This window comes from Crocodylus porosus, unplaced genomic scaffold (genome assembly GCF_001723895.1).
Source record: "Crocodylus porosus isolate Cpor-Errol unplaced genomic scaffold, CroPor_comp1, whole genome shotgun sequence".
NCBI classification, from domain to species: Eukaryota; Metazoa; Chordata; order Crocodylia; family Crocodylidae; genus Crocodylus; species Crocodylus porosus.
Window position 1 is genome coordinate 12,501,999 of NW_017728915.1, and position 26,746 is coordinate 12,528,744.

The window sequence follows — 26,746 nt, forward strand, 5'->3', positions numbered from 1 at the left end:
TCAAACATAATATCTACAAAACCTCCAGTGTGTGCAAGGCACTACTTCTACTTGAAGAAAATACAATACCAACTTATATCTTACAAGGCCCACTATATTCCATAATATCACTAGCTCTGTACAGTCTTTGAGCTTCTGATATTAAACCTCATAAAGTAAAAAGTTGTGATGAAATACAATTACTATTACTATTGCATCGGGAATAAGTTGTAGAGCACTGCTGACTTGAAGTACAATCTTTCCATTAGTCTCAAATGCTATGTGAAGTTAAATCTAGGCTGTTTCATAGCTTGTATTCATGGATTTAAACCAAGTCATCACTAAGAGATGACTTAAATTGAATCTACTAAAACAATGCTCTTATCTGCTTAATGCCATCTAAGAATTTTCAACATTCCAAAGTAAGAAAAAATGATCAGCCCAGAATTACCTTTACACTCAACTGCTAGAGACCCATGAATGGAAGACCAGAGAGAATGGGCACATAAGGATCAAGAGGGTCTCAAAATGCTGTCATAATACACAAGTGATTTCAAGCCTTGATGCTAGCCTAGCATCTGCTCAAATCATGTAAATTGCATGGACCAAAATACTTAAACCACATCATAGCTTCAGTACTGACTCAAGAGATGTCTGAGTCTGCGTGTATAAAAAGACCCAAGACAAGTGAAAACCAGGGTTAAATGCAGAACTCGAACCTTGAGTGTTTGAGGTCAACAGATGGAATCTCTTGGTACATGCTATGTGTCCAATGATACCAAAAGCTCACACAATAAAGAATCTCTGCATTTCTTTACAGCCTTGTTTAGTAGCATAAACCAGTTCCTCCTTTCTACCCCCGAGTATATTTTATCAGTAGCCAGAAATGTCAAATAGTTCTATGGTAAACAGAAATATCCTGGCCTTTTTTATTTTTATACATGCTGATACTAAAGAAGGTGACAATATAATCTGCCTTAGGCAACTCTATCACCATCCACAGTAGACAGGTCATTTTCCTTTTATCAAAGAAGAGAGTAGGTCATCACATTTTAGCACATGTTGACACCACTGCTAGTAAAAAGAGATAAGAATTCAGTGCCCTTAAGGTGCCTTAACCTCTATTTTACCTAATACAGATATTTCACAGCTACTGCATTAAAGTCAGAAGAGAGACAGACTTGTACCCTCAAAGAATGCACTACAAAGGTCTCAACCTTTGTGACAAGCTGATATTTGTACTGCAGAGAGTGTAGGTGACAACAAAGTACTTCCCTTAAGGTATTTCTCTCTCTCTCTCAAAATATATATATATTTTGGGTAATAGGATTTATAATTCTCTTAAAGCAATAACAAAGATCCATGGATCTTTAACCTCTCAAATAGGTGCATACCATTTGTCAATACTTCCCAAAGTTGAAAGAAGGAACTGGAAACACCAGTAGTGTAACAAGAGCAGGGCAGCAGCTCTGAGAGCTGATTTAGGCCGGAGCAGAAAAACTGCAGCATCACAATCACAACAGCAGCAGAGCAGCCTCCAGAAGTTACATGCATCCTGCTGTCTGGCTGCCTTGTTATACCTCCGGGAAATACCTGTTGTAACCTGTAAGCAACTTCAAAAGTTTCTTTCCTCAAGAAAAGTCAAAACAGAAAACATTTTGTGTGAATCTGATAATAAACACAAGCCAGAATGTGATTGTTAAGATGGCATTTATCCAAAGTAGCCCTTGTTTGTAGTAATTCTTCCAGCGTTTAAGCTCCAGTCATTGTTACATGAGCTTTTTATTTTTTATTAGGATCTGTTCAGTTGAATAAGAGTTTTATGGCACCATTCCTTATATTGTGTATGACGACACTGAGATAAGAAATGTACCACCTACTATTATTTGACATTGTACAAGTAAACTGTGTAACTATTTTTTTTTTTGAGACAGATGCAATGGAATCTTTAAATCCTTTTGCAATGGTTCTGCTGTAGAAGGCATCAAGGAGGCAACACCAGGAAGAGAAATCTTTACCACAACACTGAAGTAAGCCCACAATGTTCATAGCTGAGGGGCATCTTCAGTATTCACAAAGAATTTTTTCCCATTTGATAGATATTCTTGTGCATTCATACACACCCATCCACCCACACACTAAATGGCATGACAACACTTGACATCTCCCCCTCCAAAATATAAGGATCTGACTCAAACTTGGCACAAGACAAACCTGTGGTTCCAGTGAGACCAGGTATTTGACACTTAACATATAACTTTCTCTTCTGGTTAGCAAGAAAGGCTGGTGTTGACAGACTCCAAGCTTTTCTTCTTTCTGGAACTTAGCATCTGGCCTCCACAAGACTCTCCATCCCTATAAGGAATTAAAGGCTGATTTTGTTTCCACTGAAATCAATCGACTACAATGGAAGTAGTATCAGGTTCCTACAAGAATGGAATTGATATTCCATTTGTTTGGAAAGAGTCCAGTTGATTTTGATACCTTACTGTGACATAATATTTAAATGAAAAGAATCAATTTGGTTCTATATCATGTTCAGATACCTGAGCAGCAAACCCAAATGCTGCATAATTTGAAAACTCAATTATATGCACATTTTTGCATGCATAAATTCAGTGCAGCTACGCACTGTTCAAGAAATGGGCGTTTAACAATAGCAGTTAGTAACCTCCAGCATACTGCTAAAATAATACTGTAAGGATGTAGTATACATGCACAAATATTATAATTCATTTAAGACAAAGCCTATAATGCAAATACAATAGCAAAGACTGATGTCACACCGTTTGATTCCATGATATCAGACAGTATCAGCCTTTGAGATTAATAGGAAGGAAGAGGGTGAGGATTTCATAAAGACCTCTATGCCATAGACTAATTTTTGAGACCAGTGTTTTTGGACAGAGGTCTCTTGAAAGTGACCCAGTCTATCAGCAAGGGAGAATGAAAGCTGCCTCTGAAAATATATCAAGGGCACCAAAAATATGAAGTGAACAAATGGGGGCTGCTATTTGTAGTCAGTCACACGAGTTTATTTTATGCGCTTTTATTTTTCCTAAGAAATACATGGCAGGTTGTTTTCTTTTCTGAAGAGTACAAACATTACTCACAAATTATGCACAAATAATTAAGCAATTAGCAAAATAATGATAGATTTATGCTTTGGATAAAGTCTTACATTACAAAGGAACCTATACCAAACCTAAGCATTTGCAAAGTCTGGTATTTTCCTTTTAAAATATCTATTTTAAAATATCTATTTCATATGTTCCATTTGAAATTGGCCAACAAGAAAAGGAAAAAAATGGGCATCTTTTAAACCTTATATAAAATTGAGTTGGAAAGCTCTTGGAGTAAAGAATAAATTCTACGCTAAAATCAGAATACAACTCTCGTAAATATGAATAGTTTCTACATGCTGATTCATATATAATTTTTTTTCCCCAAAATAATTTACTTATACACCAAGTTTATGGTCTTATTTAAGTTAAAAGAAGGCTCCACATTCATTTTGATTAGGAATAAGCTTCAGCCCTTAATGTGAAAGTAGGCACTGCACATTAGTAGGTACAAAGCTGTCATCCATTAAGAATTTTTCTTGCTGGGCTTTTATCATGGGGCATTTATTACTCAGTGATCTTCTACCTCAGCGCTCTGCTGTTTTAAAATATTGAGTATTTATATGCACAGTTTTCTGAATTTGGACAGAAAAGTAACTAACCTTACTTTATCATATCCAAGCTAAACTTTCTACATTGGATTCCTATACCTATATTCTGTACCTGAAATAAATACTTCAAGCATTTTAAGTTCTCACAACTGCTTCACAAATCACACAGTGACCCCTTTTTATAATAAAATAGTGAGATCCAAAATGAACAGTCCACCTTGACAACTAACCTCGGTCTAGTATCTGGTTGCTTATACTGCTGGCTGAAAAGCTGATAGGATACGCAAGACAAGCTGAGAATTTAACTGGCAGAGCTGCTCAGATCTAAATTGTGCTATTTGAAACTTAGACCACAGGAGACAACAGTTCACTTTTTACCCTGGCAACAGATTCAACCTCTTGGCCCCGTAAAAGTCATATGAATACATTTAGCACACACATACAAAATATCTTCCTATATTATGATTGAAGATGTATTCAACACGCTTATTTTTTATGCACATTTGATCATCCTGTTGACAGCCCTGGAAGTTAAGTAATATGGACTACTGCACATAGGTTTCAAAACCTTGATGGAGCCCAATGGCAGGCTACTTTTGACAGTCAAATAATGACAAGCACGTTGCAGGCCGATACCCGTCATTCATGAACATCTCGGCCTGCTCCAACCGTTGCGCAGCGACTAAGTGGAGGGTCAAAGGTTAAGCTCTAAGAAGACAGCAATGAAGGGCAACTGTCATGCACCACTGCATATTGTGAGGCAGCAAGGAGTGGTTGTCTTCTGAAGAACATGCAAAATGTTCTCATTCTGTCCAGGCAGACACATATCTGAAGGTCCTAAATGAGACCATTGCCAATTCATGAAGAGTCAAACTGACAGCATGCCATTCAAGCTGTCTGTCTCAAATTTGACTTTTTTCTATTTCAAATCACAAATGCATGCAAAGTATAAGGTTAAACAGAGCTCTTCAGCAGCTGTTTTAAGCAAGCTAGACTTCAAAAAAGGAACTGAAACTTTTTTTTTTTAAATGTTAAAACAGAAAAGTTCAAACAATCCATAAACATTATTAGGTTCTCTCTCTGAAGCTTATACTTATTTCTAAATTATATACTGAATTTTCTTTACCATAAAACAAAACTAGTGCATGACATCTGGTAATAAGAGCTAATAAAAACACCTGGAATTATGATTTTGTATGCATGTGTTAATACGCAATAGAACCACATATATAATAGAATTGCAAATAAATATTTTGCATTGTTCTATAAAAATACTAATAATTTCCATTATAAATTGTTCCATAACAATATTTTGCTACTTGTTTAAAAGCACTGTTTGTGAAGAGTTATTGTTGCACAGTATGATCACCAATCATACTGCACTATTTTGCATAATATATACACACACATCTTATTTTTAACCCATTGCCAACAAAGATCTAATATTTTTACTTGCATGTTTAAATTATGTGATCACATTCAGGTTTGCCTACATTAACATATAAAATACTTGAAGAAAAAAGAAATATCCCCCCCCACCACACACTTTTTTTCCTCTTTTTTTTTTTTTTTTTTTTTTAGATATAGTGATGCCTGTCATTTTTCATTTAAACCAAATGCCCGGCATTAAATGTAATTAAGCTAAAAAAGGATCACATTGTTTAAGATTTTTATGCCCTTTTCATGAACAGATACTCCTTCCTGCACTGATGGGGCAAACACCACCCCTTAACAAAACAGATCAACACGCAACATGCCTGTTCTCTTTGCTGGGTCACTCGTAACATCCCATTGGTGACACTGGACATTGCTCTGTACCAATTTGTCAAGCCAGCGACACTTTAAAGGCCCTATTCACAAAATGTGTGCTTTGCAGACTAAGAAGAGAGTGAATCGTCGTTATTTATGAGGCATATGTTCGGTTCATACAGCATAAAGCCACGTTCCTGTCCCTCACATGCATTATATACATAACACACCAGGGCAGAGGTTCCATCTGCATGTCTTTTATTGCACCAGTCACACTGTCAGTGCCTAACATATAAATTATGAGAAACAAAGATTTTGTCAAAAAAGCCTAATCCAATCTGCATTTCTTGGGACTCTGGACAGATGGACGGACACACCATTTCCCTACCCACCTTGAGTGCTTTCCCCCTGCAGTTCAGGGAGAGGTAGAACAGTCCAGTAGTGTTCACTTGAGAACAAATAATGCACATTCCCTACTGTTTCCTAGCTTTAATTCAATGTCTGTACAATCAGAAAATACTACTTCCCTAATTCACAACAGTGTTGCGAGGATAGCCATGTTAAATAATGTGAGGTGCTTAGGTTCTTCAATAAAGGAATACTTGGAAGGATCCCAGAATATACTAGTTTTGGGTCAGAATCAGATATAAATGGGTATACAAAAATCAATATCAGATATTAAAATAATGTGGGCCGTACAAAAATAATTATGGAAGCCTGACAAAAGTATCTACAGTTGAAGCAATGGAACACACACGCATGCAAGCCCATCACATAGTACTGTCAACTGCCACCATTTAGGAGAAATGCCCTACTTGTAGTTATCCTTAAACCTACCTCCACTTGAGAGGAAAAATAAGATTTACCCTCAAGCTTGTGGAATAAAGATGAAAAATGGGAATGCAAAAGGCTCAGAAAGAAGGCAAGTAATAACCTGGATTTGCTGGCCACTGTCAGTCAAGGAGTAATAGCAAGCTCCAGTACATCATCAGCAGGGATTTGGGTTTTCTGACTGCTGAGGAAAAACATGGATTTTGTTTTAAAAAGGAGAAAAATGCAGATTTCCCCCTTTACAGGAGAGAAACATGGGAAACCACAGGTTTCCCTTTGCAGGCTGGCAGCATTCCAGGCAGCTTGAGGCCACAGGGAGCAGAGCAGAGCAGTACAATTGAGCAGGGGGCGCCATGTGCATGTGTGCACGTGCACATGCACATGGCACCCAGGCAGCAGTAAAGATCAGCTCCCCACAGGTAAGTCTACTGTGGAGGGGGGAAGGCACCCAGGCCATATGTTGGGCAGGGGGGAAGTCACCCAGGTCACATGGGAGGGGAGTTAGAGGACACGCATTGGGAGGAGGGGGGCATGTGCCCCCCGACATTTCGGCACCCACAGCAGGACGAAACCAGCTCTGGGCAGGAGCCACCTCCACAGCCCAATGTGGGGGGGGGACTCGGCACAGGAAGGAACTCCGTACCATCATAGCCACCAAGGTGAGGTACCTCCTCCCCACCCAGCAGCAGCAGTGGCACAACTCCACCCTGCTGCCTCACCATGGTGACACAGTGCCAAGCCCACCTGCTGAGCCACAGAGGTGGCTGCTGCCTGGAGCTGGTCTGGCCCCCTGTATGCCCCACACGCCCCTCCACAAGTGCAGAAATCCCTTCCTCACACTAGGAGCGGGGGAAAGCAGGTCAGGAGTGAGGGGCACCGGCAGGGCCAGAGGGCTGTGGGTTGGGAGTTAGGAATGAGGGAAACAGGCAGGGCTGAGGGTAGTGGTTTAGGAATATGGGGCAATGGCATAGGCAGGGCACCGGCATATTAGGGCTGCTTAGTGCCACAAAGCAGTAGAGGGAGGCAGCCACTGCTGGACCGGTGTCCTGGTGAGAAATGGGGGCAGTGGAAGCTCTAATTTTCCACGATAAAAAGCCCAAAAATCAAACACCAAAATTAATAGATATTTAGAATTTATTTTATTATAATGATTGAGGCTATGGTAGGCTTCCAAATTGCTTTAAAATTGTAAATATGTCAATAAAATATTAACTGATACATATACATATATATATAGTGGTGTTTCATTTTAGTCATGGAAAAATGCAGAGTTTGAGTTCTTCAATCAAAGAATTTGTAACTTTTTTGTGAGAGAATTTGCAATTTTTAACCTGAAAAAACTAGGATCCTGGATCATTCGAGCTGTAGTGAGATTGGAGAGCAGCCCTGCTTCTTTTTCCTTACAACTGTAAAGAACAACAAACATCAACAACCAAGACTGGTTGAAATGGGAACCCAGGAATGCTGGCCCCTAATTTTGTTACTCATTAAAAACTTTTTACAGCAGTAGACATACTAGGTATACTGTTTAGACAGAAAAGCTTGTTGTAGTGCCCACTGGTGCAAGTCATGCTTTTCTCCATATTTTAGTCTCAATCATGTAAGCACTCATAATCAGGCATAATACTTATAAAGCCATCATATTCTTCTAATTATAAGGATGTCCACTTCTCCTCCAAAAGAACCATTAAAATACACTCGACTTAAGTGACCAACAATCCTGACTTTTTGTCCTTGCAGTATTTTTGTGCATACAATAGAAAGACAAAAATCAGATTTTTTTCAGTGCAGATTCTCTTTTTTTAAGGCTTTTTAGTGGTCCCTGCGGGTCCTTTCTTTGGCTATTTGATTTGGCACAGAAATCAATTCCCTCATACTGGGGCTATTTAACTGGAAGTCTGCAGCCTGTGAGCAGCTAAAATGCAGCCCACAGTTCTTGGCAGCCACTGCCCACAATCTGAGCAGGGAACAGGGCAGGTCCACCTTCCCCATGTGCCACCCCCATGGTGTGCATCACCTAGCTGTACCAGAGTTGGAGAGCCATGCATTATACTGTATTCTTTCTTTTCTGAAATACAACATAAAATTGAAATTTCACTCAAAATTATCAAGAAAAAATTATGAAATTTAAAGGGGGGGTTCATTTTGATAAAAGCAGTTCATTCTCAGTTGAAATTTTTCATTCTTATGAAATAAAAAGTTGAAAAGTCTAAAAAAAATGGTGTTTAAAGACTGAAAATTGAAATGCTACTGTTCAAAATACATAACTGAAAATACTTGCCCCCCCCAATTTTCTTTCAAAATTAACTTTAGCTCAAATCTATTGTTTCTGTAAAACATTTATATTTAGGCAAAGAAATGTTTTCCGATGAGAAAACCTTTTATCTGCAAATTTCTGGCCAGCTCTAATACTACCTTCCTGATTCAGAGGCAGAATAATGTCTCTGGTAGCACATGTATTTGGACAGAGCTAAGGGCTAAAATGTGCTGAATGAATGGAAGACCATGTTAACTTATACAACTAATTACAAAGGAAACAGGAATTTTTTTTTAAGCTTATCTAAAGTATTTTTACGTTTCAAGGCTTTTTTGTTTTTTAAAGTGATATCGGTGATGGTGTCCAGGGCCCCATATTATTTGTTTATTTCACTGTTGTACGAGTGAGGAACCAAACTGATTCCCACTCCCACACTCCCAATCAGAGCATTCTGCCCACCGCTACTTTTGATTAATGCCTGTACCAATGTTATTGTAATTGTTTTTGGAGAATCTCCCAAGTAATAATACATAGTCTAAGTTTTCCACAACTCAAAACACCACTGTCCTTTAATACGTTTACATACAGATAGGCATCATCAACAATCCTCTATCTGTGCTTTAAGAAAGTCTTTTTATAGCGTAAAAATGTGACCATGCACTTTGAAAAGGTGAAAACGTATAAAAAAAAATGCCCAAGTCAGGGGTCTGCAACCCCCAGTATGCATGCCAGAGCATGGCCTGAAAGGCCATTTTGCTCAGCACACCATAGTCAGACCATATTCTAGGAAGCTGGTGCCGGCCACAGAGCCCAGGCTGTTTGCAGCTGGTGACCAAGGTTACAAGCCCTGCTGCAAGCAGCCTGGGCTCCATGGCTGGCTGCAGCTGGGAACCTGCAAACAGCTGCAGAGAGTTCCATAGCAGCGAAGGCTGCACACACACTTCCAGGTGGATGGCAGGGGAGGCACCTGAGATGTCACAACCCTGGCACCTTCTGCGCCATCTGCCCAGAGACACACATGTAGCCACCACCACCATGGAGCCTTTGCTGGGGCTCCGAAACCCACTGCAGCTGTTTACGACCTGCTGGCTGCCTGCTACGACTGCCCAGAGCCTGGGCTGGCTGCGGCAAGCAGCTGGGAGGCTGCACACAGCTGCACCAGGCTTTGGCCAAGTTTGGTGGTGGTGCAGCTGCACATGTGCCTCTGGGCAGACAGCAGAGGAAGGGCCAGAGTTATGTTGCCCCAGGACCCCACCCCTCCATTTGCCTGGAGGTACAAGTGCACCCACCACCACCACAGGGCCTGGCCGGGTCTCCGGTCCCCTGTGTAGCTGTTTGCAGCATCCTGGCTGCCTGCCGCAGCCACACTAGACTCTGGGCAACTGCAGCAAGCAGGCTGCAAATAGCTGCACCAGGTTCTGGAGCCCCAGCAGTGGCTTTGTGCCACCAGCAACATCATGTGCACCTTAAAGCACAGGGCAGAGAAGGGGCCAAGGCACCCAGAGGTGCATGTGCAGCCACCACCAGCAACAAGGATTCTCCCATGGTTTGCCCCAACACGCCAAGTCAAGGGGTGGGTCAGTGTTGCGATGTTTTTGGCATGCTGGCCAAAAACATTGCCAGCTCCTGGCCTATGTTACCTTACAGTCCCAAAACGAAAATCAATACCGTTTTGGCTACTCACTAAAGGGATTTTGAAAATCCCATCCATTTGTACAAATACCTATTTATTAGAGTTAACATGGAATGAAATAAGTCTCCTTCATCACATTTTAGAGTTTTGTTTTGGGGTTTTTAAACAATGTAACACTTTTCCTGGATGGAGAACTTCCAAGATAACATTCAACTGACCTGAATGATAAAATACTTCTGGAACATAGGAAACACTTTTAAACACCCAATTTTTTCAAACTTATTCTTATAGAATGAATTACTCTCTCTTATCTGCACTTCAGCTGCTTCTGCATGAAGCGCTCCTGTTCCATACATGATCATTTGTACATGACCAGAGAACTTGCATCTTTCAGTTCAGAATTCATAGATTGTTAGGGGCTGGAAGGGAACTTGCAGATCATTTGGTCCAGCCTCCCCCCTCCCCCCCGCTCTAGGCAGGAAGGCAACTGGGGTTAGGTGACCCCAGAGAAGTGATTGTCCAGGCTCCTCTTGAAAAGCTTCAGGGTAGGTGACTGCACCACCTCCGGAGGGAGTTTATTCCACAGTCTGAACACCCTGACTGTGAAGGAGTTTTTCCTGGTATTAAGCCTGACGCAGCCTTCCAGGAGTTTGTATTCATTAGTCCTGGTCTTCCCTAGGGTTGCCCTAGTGAACACCTGGACCAGGGAGAAGAGATTGATGTCATATATCTTGACTTCAAAAAAGCTTTTGATCTGGTATCCCATGATCACCTCTTGGCCAAACTGCCCAGTTGTGGCCTTGGCTCCACCATGATCCGCTGGCTGGGAAACTGGCTCCGTGGTCGGACCCAGAGGGTTGTAATTGATGGCAGTCACTCATCGTGGTGCCCTGTGACCAGTGGGGTCCCTCAAGGCTCTGTCCTTGGACCCATACTGTTCAACATCTTCATTAATGATGTGGACATTGGAGTCAGGAGTGGACTGGCCAAGTTCGCCGATGACACCAAACTTTGGGGCAAAGCATCCACGCCAGAAGATAGGCGGGTGATCCAGGCTGACCTGGACAAGCTCAGCAAATGGGCAGACGAGAACCTCATGGTGTTTAACACCGAAAAATGCAAGGTTCTCCACCTTGGGAGGAAAAACCTGCAGCATCCTTATAGGCTCGGCAGTGCTACGTTGGATAGCACTACAGAAGAAAGAGACTTGGGGGTCATCATGACCACAAGATGAACATGAGCCTGCAATGCGATGCTGTGGCTAGTAAAGTGACCAAAACGCTGGCTTGCATCCATAGATACTTCTCGAGCAAATCCCAGGACGTCATTCTCCCCTTGTACTCGGCCTTGGTGAGGCCGCAGCTGGAGTACATATTTATGTGATAGTCAATCATTACCCCTAGGTCTCTTTCAGCCATGGTGCAAGTCAAACTGTCACCACCAAGACCATATGTATGTTGAAAGTTGTGTGCCCCCAGATGGAGCACCTTACACTTGGAAGTGTTAAACTTCATTTGGTTCCGGTCCGCCCAACTCTTGGGCCGGTCTAGGTCTGTCTGTATCTGCAGAGCTTTTCACTCCCCCATCCAAATCATTGATAAAGATGTTGAAAAGCACCAGTCCAAGCATGGACCCTTGAGGGACACCATTGGCCATTTCGCACCAGGAAGACACAGATCTGTTCATGAGAAATCCTATCCTGTAGCCAGTTTCCCACCCACTGAACCATCGAGCAGCTGAGCCTACAATCTTCTAGTTTTCTAACAAGGATATCATGGGATACTAGGTCAAAAGCCTTTTGGAAGTCTAGTTATATAATATCTACCTCGTCTCCCATGTCCAGATGGTGAGAGACCTAGTCACAGAAGGAGATGAGATTGGTAAAACAAGACCTACCTGCAACAAAGCCATGCTGGCTGTCATTCAGAACCTTACCTTTCATGAGCGTATTGCACATCCCTCAAGCCTGCGCCCCGGTTCATGGGTTTATGCCCATTGTGCTCAGCCTGGACTGAATATAATATTCAGCCTGGATTGAAAATTTCTACTCCTAGGTAATTTCATTCATTGCCATTATAGCCAAAAGACTCACTGGATGCCCAATCAATAATTGCTTACACAAATAAAACTTCTAGTAATGTCAGGTGCCTGTCAAAAGGAATCCCAAATCAGGAACTTAATAAATTTAAGCCAAAAAACACATATTTGTCCAACAAATAAAATAAGACCTAAGCCACGTTGTTTCTATCACTATAAGAACAAAAATAGCAACGTCTATTTTACCATATTAGGTATCCTTTCAAGTATTCAATTCATGAAGCACCAGTTGCCTGGGGGTCATGAAATAATACTAAAAACTTTATAATCATTCATTGATTTAGTTTTCAGCATAGTATATCATTTGAATCCAATGGGAACATAAAGAGCTATTTGTGAGGTCAACCACAGTACAGACAGAGGCTGACATGATATCGATGGCAGGGTAGAAAGAAATTGCCAAATACAGCAGATCAATACCTCGTTTCACTGTTACAGCCTTCTGCAGACATAAAATATATATCTTTACAGCTACGAAAATAATAATAATGAAAGTGGGAGATAAATGCTTCCCTCAAGGTAAACTATTTGATTAGCTGAGGGCAAAGGTGACAATAGCAGTTACACTAAAGTAACTTTATACTCTTAAATAAAAGTGGTGGGATGAACAGCAGATAAAAGAGCAAAATGAAACTGAACTAATTCTGGGAGATAGAGATGTAATTCTTTTAGGAAGTGGTGCATCATCTGCAGCAGGAAGAAAGAAAGACTGGTTAACCAAAAAACACAAGAGTCCAGAGCTCCCTGCCATAGTAAACTGCCATTTAAAACATTGGTACAAAATAGACTATTTGACAGATCCTTGAAACCTTCTATATAGTAAATGATATCACAGTAGTTTTGAAGTTCTTTGTTTTAAAATATGATATCCTTACTATGGCAGGGAACTCTGGACTCTTGTAAGAAGTTTAAGAGAAGGCAATATTATACCATACTGCCTAAAACATTAAAAAAAAAATGATATTTTGGATGTGCCAAAACCTAAACCCCAGCCTATTAAAAGTTAACCAAATAACTGAGGGTATGGATTAATAATTGAAACGACAAGATTCCAATCCTCCTCCCACTAAAGTCAATGGAAGTTTTATCACTGACTCCATTAGAAACTGAAGTGGGATTTTAGCATTCACCATATGAACTCTTCCCTCACCAGCCCCAGCCTGTTTTTTTAAGCCTGACAGGTAAGTCAAGTTGGATAATTGCAAAGTATTATCATCATTTATTTTAAAAATTCCAAATCTGTGAGGAAAACGGATAGTGCTTTTCTGAAAGCCACTCCAGCCGTGCTGTTCCATCATGGCTTCATTTAATGATGGCAGGTTTATTACTCGAGCCACTAAGGTATTAACCAATGACATCACACTCAAGATTTGAAGACAATACAAAGGGCTTATGGGACACTTCAGGTACTACATAGCTATAATTCATTTTCAGATAAGCCACCATTGTGTTGCCCAAATTAATTTTCATGCAGACAAAACCAAAGTCTTCATGATCCCTGCTCAAGAGGAAGAAAATTGGCCTACAGAAAGTTCTGCTTTCTACCAAAAAAATGCATTTCTCATTTTTTTAAAATACAAAATCTTTATTGATCTCAGGCATTTCACTAGTTTTCCATTAGCAGCACTACTTGTGCAATTAATTGTGTATATACTTACCTGATTGCAGACAATTACTTCCATGTTTTGATACACAACATTGCATTAAAGTCTAAGTTTTGTTCTTATGAGTCTCCAAAAAAGCATATTTAATGTTTTGAACACATGTAATCTATTAAATACATCTTCTCTAGTTTTGCAATACAAAATTCATTCTACAAAAGGAGATTTTAGCGTGTATTAAGGCTCTATCTTGCAAGTTTATATTTGCAAATGGTATCTCTGGCTGCTGGTACGCACAACAAGGGTTTAGTTCTCCCTAAATTGAAATGGTGGGCTTTTAACTGGGGGTTTTAACTGTGTCATTTAAAACCCACCGTTTCAATTTAGGGACTTCTGTCACTGTGACAGAACAGTGAGGACCCCCGCCAGCTCACCACCCCTCCACCCCCAACCCGCTTCCATGGGTAGGCTCCATCAGGGGGAAAAAAAACCAAAAAAAAAAAATGGTGAGGGGCCTGATTCTTTTTTCTTTCTCCAGAGCCTGCCTCTCCCATGGCTGCGGAGTGAACCACCAGTGGGCTCTCAGCTGTAGGGAGGCCCAGTCCTTCCCTTCATGGTGCCAGAGCCCGCTAGGCAGCACCCACCTGCTGGCAGCCTGGTGAGGCAGTCCCTGGGTGTACTGCCACCACAAAGAGAAGGACCAGGGACCCCCACAGCTCAGGGGCTATGCAACCCAGAGACAGCAGGCTCTGTTCAGAAAAAGAAAAAAAAAAAAAAAGGCAGCAAGGGGCCCGATCCTTTTTATTTTCCTCCCACAGCTAAGGGCAAGCTGCTGATGGGCCAAGTGGCCCCCAAACTGCAGGGGGCTTCCCTCTGTGGTGGCAGCACCCCCCTGGGCTGCCCTGGCAAGGTGCTTGCAGCTGGGTGCTGCCCCAGGTGCCAGGCAGCATCCAGCCTGATCCAACACTGCATGGGGCACTGGAAGCCCAGGCATGCTCAGGAAAGCTCAGGCTTGGTGGACTTCCAGCACCCCATGCACTGTGCCTGCTGCCTTCCCGCTGTCTGGGACTGCCCAGGAACCCTGGAAGCCCACCAAGCCTGAGCTTCCCCGAGCACACCCGGGCTTCTAACGCCCTGTGCACTGTTGCAATTTGTTAGATAGGAAAGTAAAATATATTGAATGTGTTTTACTTTCCTAAGTAACACAGTTATTTAAAGCTAAATATGCTGCCGCATGTGTACAACGGTGTACAGCATAAAGAAATTAAAACAAAATATGCTGCCACAGGTGTAAACAGTGGCGCCATTAAAGTGGTGGAAAAGGGCAATTTAGCCACTTTCAAGGCCGATTTCATCATGTGTACAAGTGCCCTCTGAGACCAAATAAACTAACTTGAGTCTGTGTCCCATTGCAGGCTTATGGTCTAAAATCTGCAGGAACATAAAAGGAATGTACTCTTGGAAAGACTGTTTCTTTAAAAAATGAATTTATGTTGAACCAATTAAGACAAAAATAGAAAGAAGGGAGACATTGTAAGAATGAAGGTCAATTTGATGCTTCAAACAGATATGAAAATCTGATTTGAGAATCTATTTTACACCCTCAATTTATTTATTTTCCATTCCAAATGAAGGAAAAATATCTATGTTCAGCATTTCCAGGCACTTTTCATCCACACTCCATTTCCAATTCCTGATCCTGCAACAAGACCCCTCACTATGGATTCATATGCCTGTGGATCATCCCACTGGCTTAATTACTATTCTAAATGGAATATAAGTTAGTGGTAAAAACAGAGAAAACTGCAGATTTCCTGTTTTTAGCAGAGAAACCTGTGGATTTCCCTGCTTTTGCAAAGAGCTCTGCAGGTTGGCAGAGTTCCAGCCTGCAAGAGCTGTTTGCAAAAGGGAAGGGAAAGCAAGGGAAAGGAGAAGGGTGAGGCCCAACACTTGCACTTACCAAAGGCTACTCTTCAGGCTCACTCTTCTTGCTGCAGGTATGTGGGTGCTTGGGGATTTCAGGGCAGGGGTGGTGGGGAAGCTGGCAGGTTTGCAGCCAACCAGACATTCCAGTTGGGAGGGGGTTTGCAGCCTCCCCACTCCTAGCCAGAGTGCTCAGCTGGCTGCAAACCCCTACTGCTCCAGACCAGCTGCAAACTGGAGTGCCCAGCCAGCTGCAAACCTCCCCGCTCCCTCAGCCCCCAGCCAACCTGGGCACTCTGGCCAGGAGAGGATTTGCAGCCTGGCTGCTCCCAGCTGGAGCGCTCAGTCGACTGCAAACCCACAGCACTCCTGGCCAGCTGCAAACCCCACCTCCTGGCCAGAGAGCCCAGCTGGGGTTTGCCCAAGCTGGCTGGGGGCTGAGGGAGCAGGGAGGCTTGCAGCCAGCTGGGAGGAGGGGGGGAGGTTGCAGCCTCCCCCACTCCCTCAGCTCCCAGCCAGCTTGGGCACTCCAGTTTGTAGTTGGCAAGGAGTGGCAGGGGTTTAAAGCTGGCCGAGCACTCTGGCCAGAAGCGGACAGAAAGCAACCCCGCACCTCCTCCCCCCGAGTGCCTGGCCACCTACAAACCTCCCAGCTGCAGATACTCCAGCCAGGAGAGGGTTTACAGCCCACCCGCTCCCAGCCTGCCTGCTCCCAGCCAGCTGCAAAAGCCCCCTCCTGGCCGGAGTGTCTGGCCAGGGAGTGCCCAAACTGGCTGAAGGGGTGGGGAGGTTGGGCACTCTCTGGATGGGACAGGGGGTTTGCAACCAGCCAGGCACTCAGGCCAAGAGCATGGAGACTGCAAACTACCTCCTTTCCCAGCCAGAGTGCCTGGCCAGCTGCAAACCCTGGGTTGCAAATGCTGCACTCTCTGCCCTGCTCCCCTCCCCAGGCTCTCTGGAGCGCAGCATGTGACTGGCATGGAAGGACACAGCAGGCCAAGCAAGAAAGCTGCCTGCCATTGCAAGCTCCACGCTGTCCCGGCCACACTTCCTCCATGTGCACAGGGGCAGTGCACACTCACTCTGCCCCCGTCCCGCATGTATCTGGGGAGCACCCCAGGAGTGCACGATGCCACTAGAAGCCAGCCCCACCCGAGCATGCAGCAGATGAGCAGCAGGGGGGGAAACTAACTCATGCTCCTGTTGTAGCAGCTGCTGCCTTTCGTTGGGAACAGGAGGCTGTGGATCTGGGTCCCTGGCTCCAAAGCCCTGGCAGCTAGGAGCCATCTCAACCAGGGCTGGGGGGCAGCAGAATGAGGGACACTAACAGGCTTGTAGAGGGCATTTAATTTTAACCACAGATTTTGGGATTTTTCATCAGAGAATCTATGATTTTTTTATCACAGGAAACCAGGATCCCTGGCAGTAACAAGTCCTGAAGGAAGATCAGGGCCACTCAAACTGCTTCAGATAGCCCCATTTGAAAAGGACTTATTCTGGGAGCCAGTGTACAATGTCCACTTGTACTAATACCATAGTAACACCTAAAGTCCAGGAGCCCAGTGGACCACGTGATATACAATCAATAAGAACCCTTGTCCCATTGGATAATTTAAACCAACAGAACAATTAAAGGATGGAAATTAAATGGAAGAAAAATAAAATCAACTTCACACAGTCACAATAAATTAGGTCAGATCTGGACCCCCAACTTGCAGACCACTGGAACAGACTGGTTGTTGCCAGCATCAGTGGAAATGAAAATCACTAAGCAGTAGGGGTAAACTGATGAAAAAAATTTCGGCTGATACTGATGGGCTATTATTGACCAGCCATATTGGCCAATATCGATCCAAATGCCAATATGCAGCCCAGCAGCATGGAGAGCAACATCTAGCCAGTAAGTCTGTTGGGGGATAGGGGTGTGGGGGAGGGAAGGAGCATGAGGCAGGGGGCAGATCGAGGCCCCTGGAGTGAGGGAGGAAGTGTGCTGCCCAGCTGGGGTGGGGTGGGGCATGGAATAGAGCTGGCAGCTCATCCGGGGGCGGGGGGTACACGGAGGCAGCTCCCACCGCTGCACATACCCCCAGGGAAGGCATGGGAGCATTGGCCCCCTGAATCTGTGCACGGGGTGAGGGTGGACTGCTTTGCTGTGTGCTCAGAGCCAGGGCTGCTCCAGCCTCTTGTCCTGGCCCACCCAGCCCAAGCACAGCCACCAGGAAAAGAGGCGGAAGCAGACTTGGCCCTGAGCATGCAGCAGGCAGCTTGCCCTTGCCCTGTGCACAGATTCGGGGTGGGGGAGGGCACATACCCTCCATGCCTTCCCCCCCGGGGTGCACAAAGCAGCAGGAAACACCCTCCCCCTTCTTGTTCCCCCCCACAGCTCTATTCCACACCCTGGCCCACCCCAGCAGGGCAGCAACTGCCCCTGCCCCACTCCCTCCCTCACCACAGGGGCCTCAATCTGCCCCCACCCCAGCCCTTCCCTCCACAGACTTACCAGCCAGATGCTGCTCTCCAAGCTGCTGGGCTGCACTCCTGGCTGCATGCATTTATCAGCAACGTTACTGGCCACATGAGCCAAAAAACAAGCCAACTGCCGACAACATCAATTTTCCTTTTACTGGTGCTAATACAATATGGACCGATGTATCAGTGCACCTCTACTAAGCACCTTGCAAAATTACATGCCAAAGACATAAGGAACATAGAGCACAGCAAAGAAGTAATCAAAGCTTCAGTTAAATATATTGTAAAATAAATTCTTTTACTCCCTAACACACCCTCTGTACAAGACACCTTTGACAAAACTTAAGCTACAGCTTCCAATAAAAATTCAAGCATCTTGCAATCCTGTACCTGCAAACTTCTGGTATGGGAAGATAGGCCTGTTCTTATTTACAACAAAAATGAGAGGTTGAATGTAAAAGAGCATGTTTAATGTATCTGGGGAACCTAAAGTACCAACATAATTCAGACCAGCAAGACAGACACTCACTCCTTAATTAAGTGGGTGATGTTCTATTTAAAACAAAAAGACAACCCTGAGCTATAGCTAAGATTAAGCACTCACTCTTGCAAAGGAACCTCCAACTAGCATCAATGTAAAGGCTTTAAATCATGAAAAATAAACCATCTAATAGTCTGTATTCAATAGTAAGTAGAAAGTCAGGACGCAGACTGATTTGGATTAACACATTTTCAGTTATAACAAGTAATTTTACAGAGGATTAGTATCTTGATGGCCTGATCAATACTAGGCACTGCTGCTATTACAGATGAAGAGAAAATTACCCCTCTGGTAATAAAGTGTGTGTGTCTTGGTTCTCCTTCATTTGCTGAGTCCATTACTGTAATGGTTCCAGCATTAACAGCTGGGGCAATTTAAGCAGCAGGGTTGTGATGAATCTAAAAGCAGGCAACATTTGCCACTCATTTTTTCTTGTACATTATTCTGCATATGCAAGGCCTCTACCTGGCTGTTTCCAACATACAGGTTATTTTTGTGTGACAATCAACACTATTTCTTAATTATTGTCTCATTAGGAGTGTGAAGGGTCAATAATGCAAACTAAAACAAAAACTGCTAGTGGCATATCAGCTGCTGATTCTGCTAATATGCATACTATGAACCCAAGTAAGAAGTATAACATGACAACAGGCTTAAAGTAGAGATAAAGTGTTAATATTAATTTGCTCATATGTAGCATCTATTAAATTCTTCTATCTATCAGAAATGCTAACATCAAGTACCATTTTACAAAGAGAAAATACAAACAGGGAAATAACAGACTATATGAACAACAAACTATGCCAATAATGTGCTAATTTTTTTAGAAATTACTGACTTAAAAAGACGACAACTGATATTTTATACTTATCTTGTCCATAAAATAATTACATAATAACTGAAGTTAAATGCTTTCTATTTATCTTGAGCATGTGTCTAACAAACCTAAATACCTGAATACCTAAATACCCAAAGATATCATTATAGCAATGTGAGCATATTTATATGTCAACTCTCTGATCCCTGTGTTGTGGTTATTGAGATACAGTAATAATAAAATACATCAATTAGGTTGGGATCCCAATTATGCTGAGAGATGTACAAAATAAAATTAATGACAGTAGGATATATTTGCTGTTAGTTGTTCTGGTTTTGGGAGCAACTGTACAGCCAGTTTACACTGCTGTAAATGATTACATGAGGTATAGCATTATGCTAAATATGTTTCAGCCAGATCATCCCCAGAGATTCTACAACCTAGTCAGGTATAGGACACTCTGGACATGTTCAGTATATTATTTTTCAAACAGTCCTGACTTAATGTCTAATCTTGCAAACTCTTATTCCTGAAAGTAGTCACACCAACTACATGTCAATTAGAACAGCAGGGGGTCAGCATCTCTCAAGAGCAGTTTAGCAAGTAAATAACATTATTTTTAATACAAAAACACTTGGAACTTTAAAAAAAGTGAAAAGGAAAACAAATTTTGTAATGCAGTCAAGTCTGAAAAAGGTTTTCTGTATGTGTGGGGGGGGAGGAGTTGAAGGAACCACAAATTTTTGTCACATTAAAAACAGCCATTTACTGCTCAGCATCCCAAACTTCAGTCAACACCACAATAAAGGAACCCAAGTCAAAGACAAATTAGATTAATTCCATTTTAATTCCTTATAAAGAGAAAATAAACTCTCAAAGGAGTTAAGCTCTCAATTAAAATGTCTTTGTTAGACTCAGTAATCAATAATGTCTAGTCTAATAGCTATGTTTTCATGTTGAACATTATAGTGCACACAAAGACAGTAATTTGGTAAGGGCAGGAAAGGAGGAGACCTACACAGATCAAGCGAAGGGCCTGAAAGCAGTTGGAGCCAATAGCACTTCGCATCTCTAAAAATCACTTCTGAAACATAAAAAGTTCAACTAGATTCACTTGTGCTAATTCTCTTAACCCCTATGGAAAATATTCAGTTGCACATTAATACTCCACAGGCCACACAAAAAAAACAAATGCATAGTTCCTCACTCACTAACAACTGGATGCAGGGTTGAAAACCTTTTTAAAAAGAGCATGCAGGCACTCAAATATCACCTTTATACACAAATTTTATTGCACTAGATTACATGTAGGCAAGAGTAAATTGGATGCTTCAAGAGTAAATTGGATGCTTCTCTTGCTGGGATCCTATGACCCCACCTGACTTCCTGCCCTTTGGGCAGAGGGCTGGACTCGATGATCTCCCGAGGTCCCTTCCACTCCTAATGTCTATGAAATCTATGAAAATTGAAATCAACAAAGGCCAGAAATTTACCCAAGCATTGGGAGTGTGGATTTGTTTTTTTTTTTTAAATAAAATAATTTATCCTGATATTTCATTAGGTTTGCTGCTACTGCCACTTAGGAGTGTCACTATGGCCTAGCTCTGAATGGACATAGATATGTCTGAGATATACTGCACATTCAGAAAGAGTGTGTCAAGCACTAGGCTTCAAATAGGTTCGAATTTTACTTACGAAGGAAACAAAAGTGAATGAAATCTGCATTTAGTGTTCACTCCCCAGAATGGAGCCACTCACTACCCAGCATATGCATGACCCAAGCCAGGTTCTCTCTTCTAACCAATTCCCTCTGGTTAGCAATACTCATAAAATCTTCTCCATAAGACATTGGGTTAAGCACACTACTATTTAGTTTATTATGAAATATTTTGATTGGGCTTTGTGCAAAATTATTGGCAGAGCTACAGCCACAGATACGCGTTTCCCACATCTTCAGCATCTCTTACATAAGCATGTAAATCAGGGATGCTTACATTCAGAAACTGAAGGGTGTACCAGCAACTTTCCAGAAACCCCAAGCGCGTACCTGATTTTGAGCAGAAAAAGGTATATTAGTTAAAGTTACAATTAAGTGAGCTTTAGCAGATTCAGTTTGTACTTCCTTAAAAGAGAAGCAAATATAAATATGCCATCCCATTTAAAGCCACTCCACACTTTTCTTCTTCATTCCCCTTATCTTCTCCATTGGCTCATTTTCAACAAATGTACTCTAACTACTGTTCTTTCTTCTTAGTTTCTTTTGCCTGCAAACTCTGCATACATTTTCCCCACTACTTTGATCCCCTACTTCCATTCCTGCACATTCACACTTGTACTTAGGGTCATCATCAGAAATATCTTCTGTACTAAATCTCAGTGGAGCAGGCTGATGGATTCAGTAAGGAATTTAACTGGTGGACTAGGGCAGGTGGAATGACTTTGGTCCATACTTCAGGCAACTGGACTGAATGGCTCAGGTAGTACTTTCAGTCCTAAGTTACTGTGTTAAAACAAAACAAAACAAAAACAAAATTTTTAAAAAAAATCAAAAACAAAAACAAAAGAAATCACAAAATTCAGCATAATGTGTTGCACTGGACAGTAACTTACCTATATTTATTAATGAAAATATTTAGACCCAATTATTTTGTACACAGGGGAAATAATTTAACAAATAAATGGTAATATAACAAGAACAAACCATCTGTGTACTGTATCTGCTTGATACACTGGACCACAGCACTGTTACTTCTGATGTCCATGTCCTGGACAGCATTAGTGAGATCAGAATCAGGCTTAAAAAAGGTAACTTCCACTAGTGAAGAGTGGGAAAAGGCCAAATGAATTCCACCACAACAGAGTCATAGAAAAGTAGGACTGGAAAGGAACTCCAAAGTTCATCTAGTCTAACCACCCTGCCTGAGGCAAGATCATCCCCATCCAAACCACCTCATACAATCTATGATCTAAACTCTCCCTCAGACTATGGTCAAACCTGACACAACACACACCAAACACCCTAACCTGTCACAGGTAAAGCAAGGGAACCAAGGAAGCCAACATCCTGCTTCTATGAAAAGGTGTCAACATCTGCTCAAGAAATCATGGGTAGTGGACCACACCTTCCAGTACAGAGCAAGGCAAAACCCCCCACAGTCTGTACCAATCTGACTATGCAGTAAAATCCCTTCCTGTCCCCAAATATGGCAAGTAGTCTTGCACTGAGCAGATGGGCAAGACCCTCTAGCAAAGAAACCTCTAGCTTTGGTCCCAGCAGGAGCGTTTCGCATGTCCTAGGCAAATCCCCACCCTTGGCTGTAGCCAACACCCAGTGCCTCTGAAGAAGGCTCAGAAACACTGTGATATAAATAGCAAAAATAGGAAGGGGGTAAGGTCAACTAGCAAAGCCCAGATGCCTGGCAAATACCCACAGCACAATATAGGCATGGGTACCACAAACTGAGCATTAGAGAAGATTCAGATTCCACATGCTAATCAAACACTGCACTGTGGGCCTGGAAGGCTTGGCAACAAGTTAGTCACCTGCTACCTTCCAACTACAGAAATAAGAATTCTTTGTGTTTCGGGAACTTGGCCTTCAAGGACAACATTCAAAGGCCAGGTTCCCTAAACACAAAGAATTCTTATTCATAGTTGGAAGGCAGTGGGCAACTAACAACTAACTTCCTGCCATGACATGATATATAGAATGGAGGGAGGGGGCTTGTGCTGGGGAAAGTGCCTTTCTATCTATCTATATATCTAAATCTCTATCTATACACACACACACACACACACTATATCTACCTATATAGATCGATATATAAAGCTATAAATTATCCATAACATGTATTTATAATATACTATAGCATGTATTTATCATACATTATAAACATGTTATATATTCTATTTATAATATATTGTAAATACATCTTATATTATAAATACATGTTTTTTATTTTATTTTTTATATATATAAAAAGAAACCCTGCAGCCATTCCTGGGGGCCGCTGCTATAACGTTATTCCGACTAAGCCGGGGAAGGCATTGGTAGGAAGTTTTACTGGCATGAGAACTTCAGGCCGGTCTCACTAGCTACTCGTTTTGCTCCCGACAAGGATCAGAAGCTTTCGTGTCCCAGCTCCCACCCACAGCCACGAAGCGGGCTGACAGGACGACTCGAGAAGAGGCCGCCGGCCCGCCCTTGAGCCGCTTGGATCCGGCCCCGCGGGCGCCGCATCGCGCGAGTCCCTGCCTACGCTGGAGGCGCGTCACGTTGGCCCGAGATCGCCCACCCGCCGGCGCCGAGAGCGAGGATTTCGAAGGCGGGGACGCAGCAGGGCGGCCCGGGACGCCGCGGGCGGCAGCCAGGGGAGCAGCAGGGGCCGGGCAGCCCCCGCTCCAGAGCCACGGCTCTTCGCTGAGCCGCTGCGAGCCGGGCGCTCCGCCCCCCTAAACGCCTCCTCCAGGCGGCGCGAGTCCCAGCCCAGACAGTCCCGGGAGCAGGAACAGGAACCGAGCGTCTCCCCACGCCACAGCCTGTGAGCGACAGGCAGGTACCTTCGCTTGTTGCTCGCTCTCCCCCGCGCTCCGCTTCATGCTGCTGCCGTCGTCGCACATGCACCCAACACCGCGCATGCGCGCAGCCCCCACACTGTCGGCCGTGACCCGAGCGAGGCTGCCTCCCTGTAGTTTTCTCGGGCGCCCCTTGACGGCCCCGGCGCGGGTGCGGGACTACAGTTCCCGGCATGCCTTGCGCCGCACAAACAGGAAGTGGGCGTAGACAACGCGAGGTTGTTCGAAACTCGGAACGTTAGGTGGCCTACAACTCCCAGGAGGCAGCGGGACACGGCGGAGTCGAGCAAGTTTCTCCACATCGTCGGCGGAAGTGACGTTTTGGGTAGCAACGGAGGCCGTTAGTTGTTGCTAACAGAGAACGCGGAGGCAGCGCGGAAGCTGTGAGTATCGGGGCCGCCGGCCGGGGGGTGAGGAGCGCTTGGAGCTGCCCACCTCGGCGCGGGGACTGCAGACTGGTCCTAGCTCCTCGGGGCCCCCTTTTCCCCGGGCCCGAGAGACTCCGGTACCGGGAGCCCCTGGCCCACCCCCGGGCAGGCAGGGGGGCGCGGGCGGAGATGGCGTCCACCAAGGTTACGGTCCCGCCCCAGAGGATGGGGAGCAGCGGTCTTCAAGCAGGGCCCCCCGCGATGTCTTGGGGTCCTGTCGGGCCCGGGGTGCCACGGCAGTGCCACCAGCGTTACCCGTCCTGTGAGGGGTGTGGGCGCGAGTCACAAAATGACCCCAAAGATTTCAAAGAGGAATCCACAGTGCTAAAAACAACCTGCCCTTCCTGTCGTCTTTGCAGCAGGAGGACTGCTCTATTGGGCTTCTGTAGCCAAAAAGTAGTGAAAACTAAGAGCTGGTATTTGAGTGTATTTGAGTGGTGCTTTGCATCTAACCAGGGCTGCCTCGAGTCTGAAAAGCTTGAGAACCCCTTGAGACGGAAAACAGCTTCTGCATCTGATCCTGTGCCTGTAAAATGGGGCTTTATACCTGGTCCAGCCCCTCCCATGCTCCTCCCTGAAAACACAAACCCCTGAGGTTTGGGTGGCCTGAAGCACAGGTTTGAAGACAAATCTCTGGGTAACTGTGCTGCTCACTTATGTCTGCTGGAGCAACACTGCAGGCTCACCATGGCAGTGAATACTGCATATGACCTTCCAAACCAGTGGTGCCATTATCCTATTTGCATGCATCTTAATGAGTGCTCTTACAGGGCATTTTCCACTGTGCCATGTGATTATGGAAGTCATGTTTCCCATTCAGAGCATAAGCTAAAGTAGAGCAATGGGACATGTTTGAGAAGACAGCCTGGTTCCTGATATGGGCTGTAGATGCAGCTCATTGCTTGCTACTGAAGGATCATAGGTGGATAAATGCATGGGCTAACTGGGCATGAGCCCAGCAGCCCCTACCAATTCAGGGCCCCAAGATCCTAATCAGCAGGGAAGTGAAAGCACGGTTTTAAACTTGGTACATTTCTGTCTCCCAGCAGGGAGACAACAATGGCACCAAGTTTAAAACTCTGGCTTTTGCATTTGCTTCCCTGCTCCACCAGTGGGGCTGGAGTAGCCAGGTCTGGGTTTGGGCTGGGCTGGCCAGGAGCGCTGTACCAGGGGCAGGGCAGGCTGGGAGCACCACATAGTACTGGGCCTCTGCAGGCTGGCAGCGGTGCTTGGGGGGGGTCATATCCCCCTCAAATTCACCTTAGCCCCCTGTAGCCACCCCTCCCAGCACTGCCACCCTCATGCAGAGGCACAGCACGGCACGGGTCTCCTGGCCTGAGCAAGTACTCAGCCCCATGGACACAGCTGGGCAGTAGCTGCCTGCCAGTCAGTGCAACAGGAGCCGGGCACACAGAGCCTCAGGCAACCCATTGCAGAGGGAGGAGGGGAGGCAGGTTGCCTCAGAATGATGGAGAGTGGGGGAGAGGGAGGTTTTGTGAGGGGAAGGTATGTGGCGGGGTGTGTCCATCTGCATGTGTCCATCTGTGTCTGCATGCATCTTTGCTTGCATGTGTCTGTGTTCATGGCAGGGAGAGTATGTTTGTGTCTGTGTGTCCATGTGCAGAGAGTGAGTGCAAGTAGTATGTGCCCATCTGTGTGTGTGTGCAGTGTGTGTGTATATGTTTGGCCATAGTGGGGGTGGAAGGGCAGGTACCAGGGAGAAGAGCTGGGCATGTGCCCTCCCCACCCCCAGCCCGACAGGGTTCCCCCAGCCTCTCCCACCAAAATCAAGAAGGGAAGGGGCCCCTTCCCCCCCTGCAGGGGACAGAAGGCCTCCAATTTTGTTTCTACCCAGGGCCTCAGTATGCATTAAACCCCCTCTGTTCAGGGTGTGCCTCTCTGGTGCCTCATACAAAAAAGGAACAGCTGATAGCATTGGTGCCAGAATCTTTGAAATACTGAATATCCCTCTAGCTCAGTGGCTCTGAACCGGGGTGTCACAAATACTCATTAGGGGTGCTATGGCAGCAGACAGGTAAAACTGCCCCACACACAATCCTTCTGCAATAGGGTTCTGATTATTGGGAAGATGCTGGCTGAGGTGTAGCCCTTCTGGTCCACCCCCTCCCACGCTCCTCCCTGAAACAGAGGTACATAGGACAGTTCTACCTGC

The 26,746-nt window shown here is 44.3% G+C and overlaps 1 protein-coding gene across 6 annotated transcripts in view; it reads right to left on the reverse strand.

The window, feature by feature from the left end:
- Positions 1–24,522, reverse strand: part of FTO (FTO, alpha-ketoglutarate dependent dioxygenase) — a 423,074-nt gene extending 398,552 nt beyond the window's left edge. For 5 of the 6 annotated variants that reach the window (XR_002101228.1, XM_019535707.1, XM_019535709.1 and 2 more), the window contains exon 1: positions 24,131–24,522. Coding sequence is in view for 5 of the 6 variants with exons in the window: in XM_019535707.1 (XP_019391252.1) it covers positions 24,131–24,208 (78 nt within the window). In the remaining variant the exon portion in view is untranslated. The remainder of the gene's footprint in view (positions 1–24,130) is intronic. The other variant, XM_019535708.1, reaches the window with a different exon arrangement.
- Between the last annotated feature and the right edge of the window lie 2,224 nt (positions 24,523–26,746).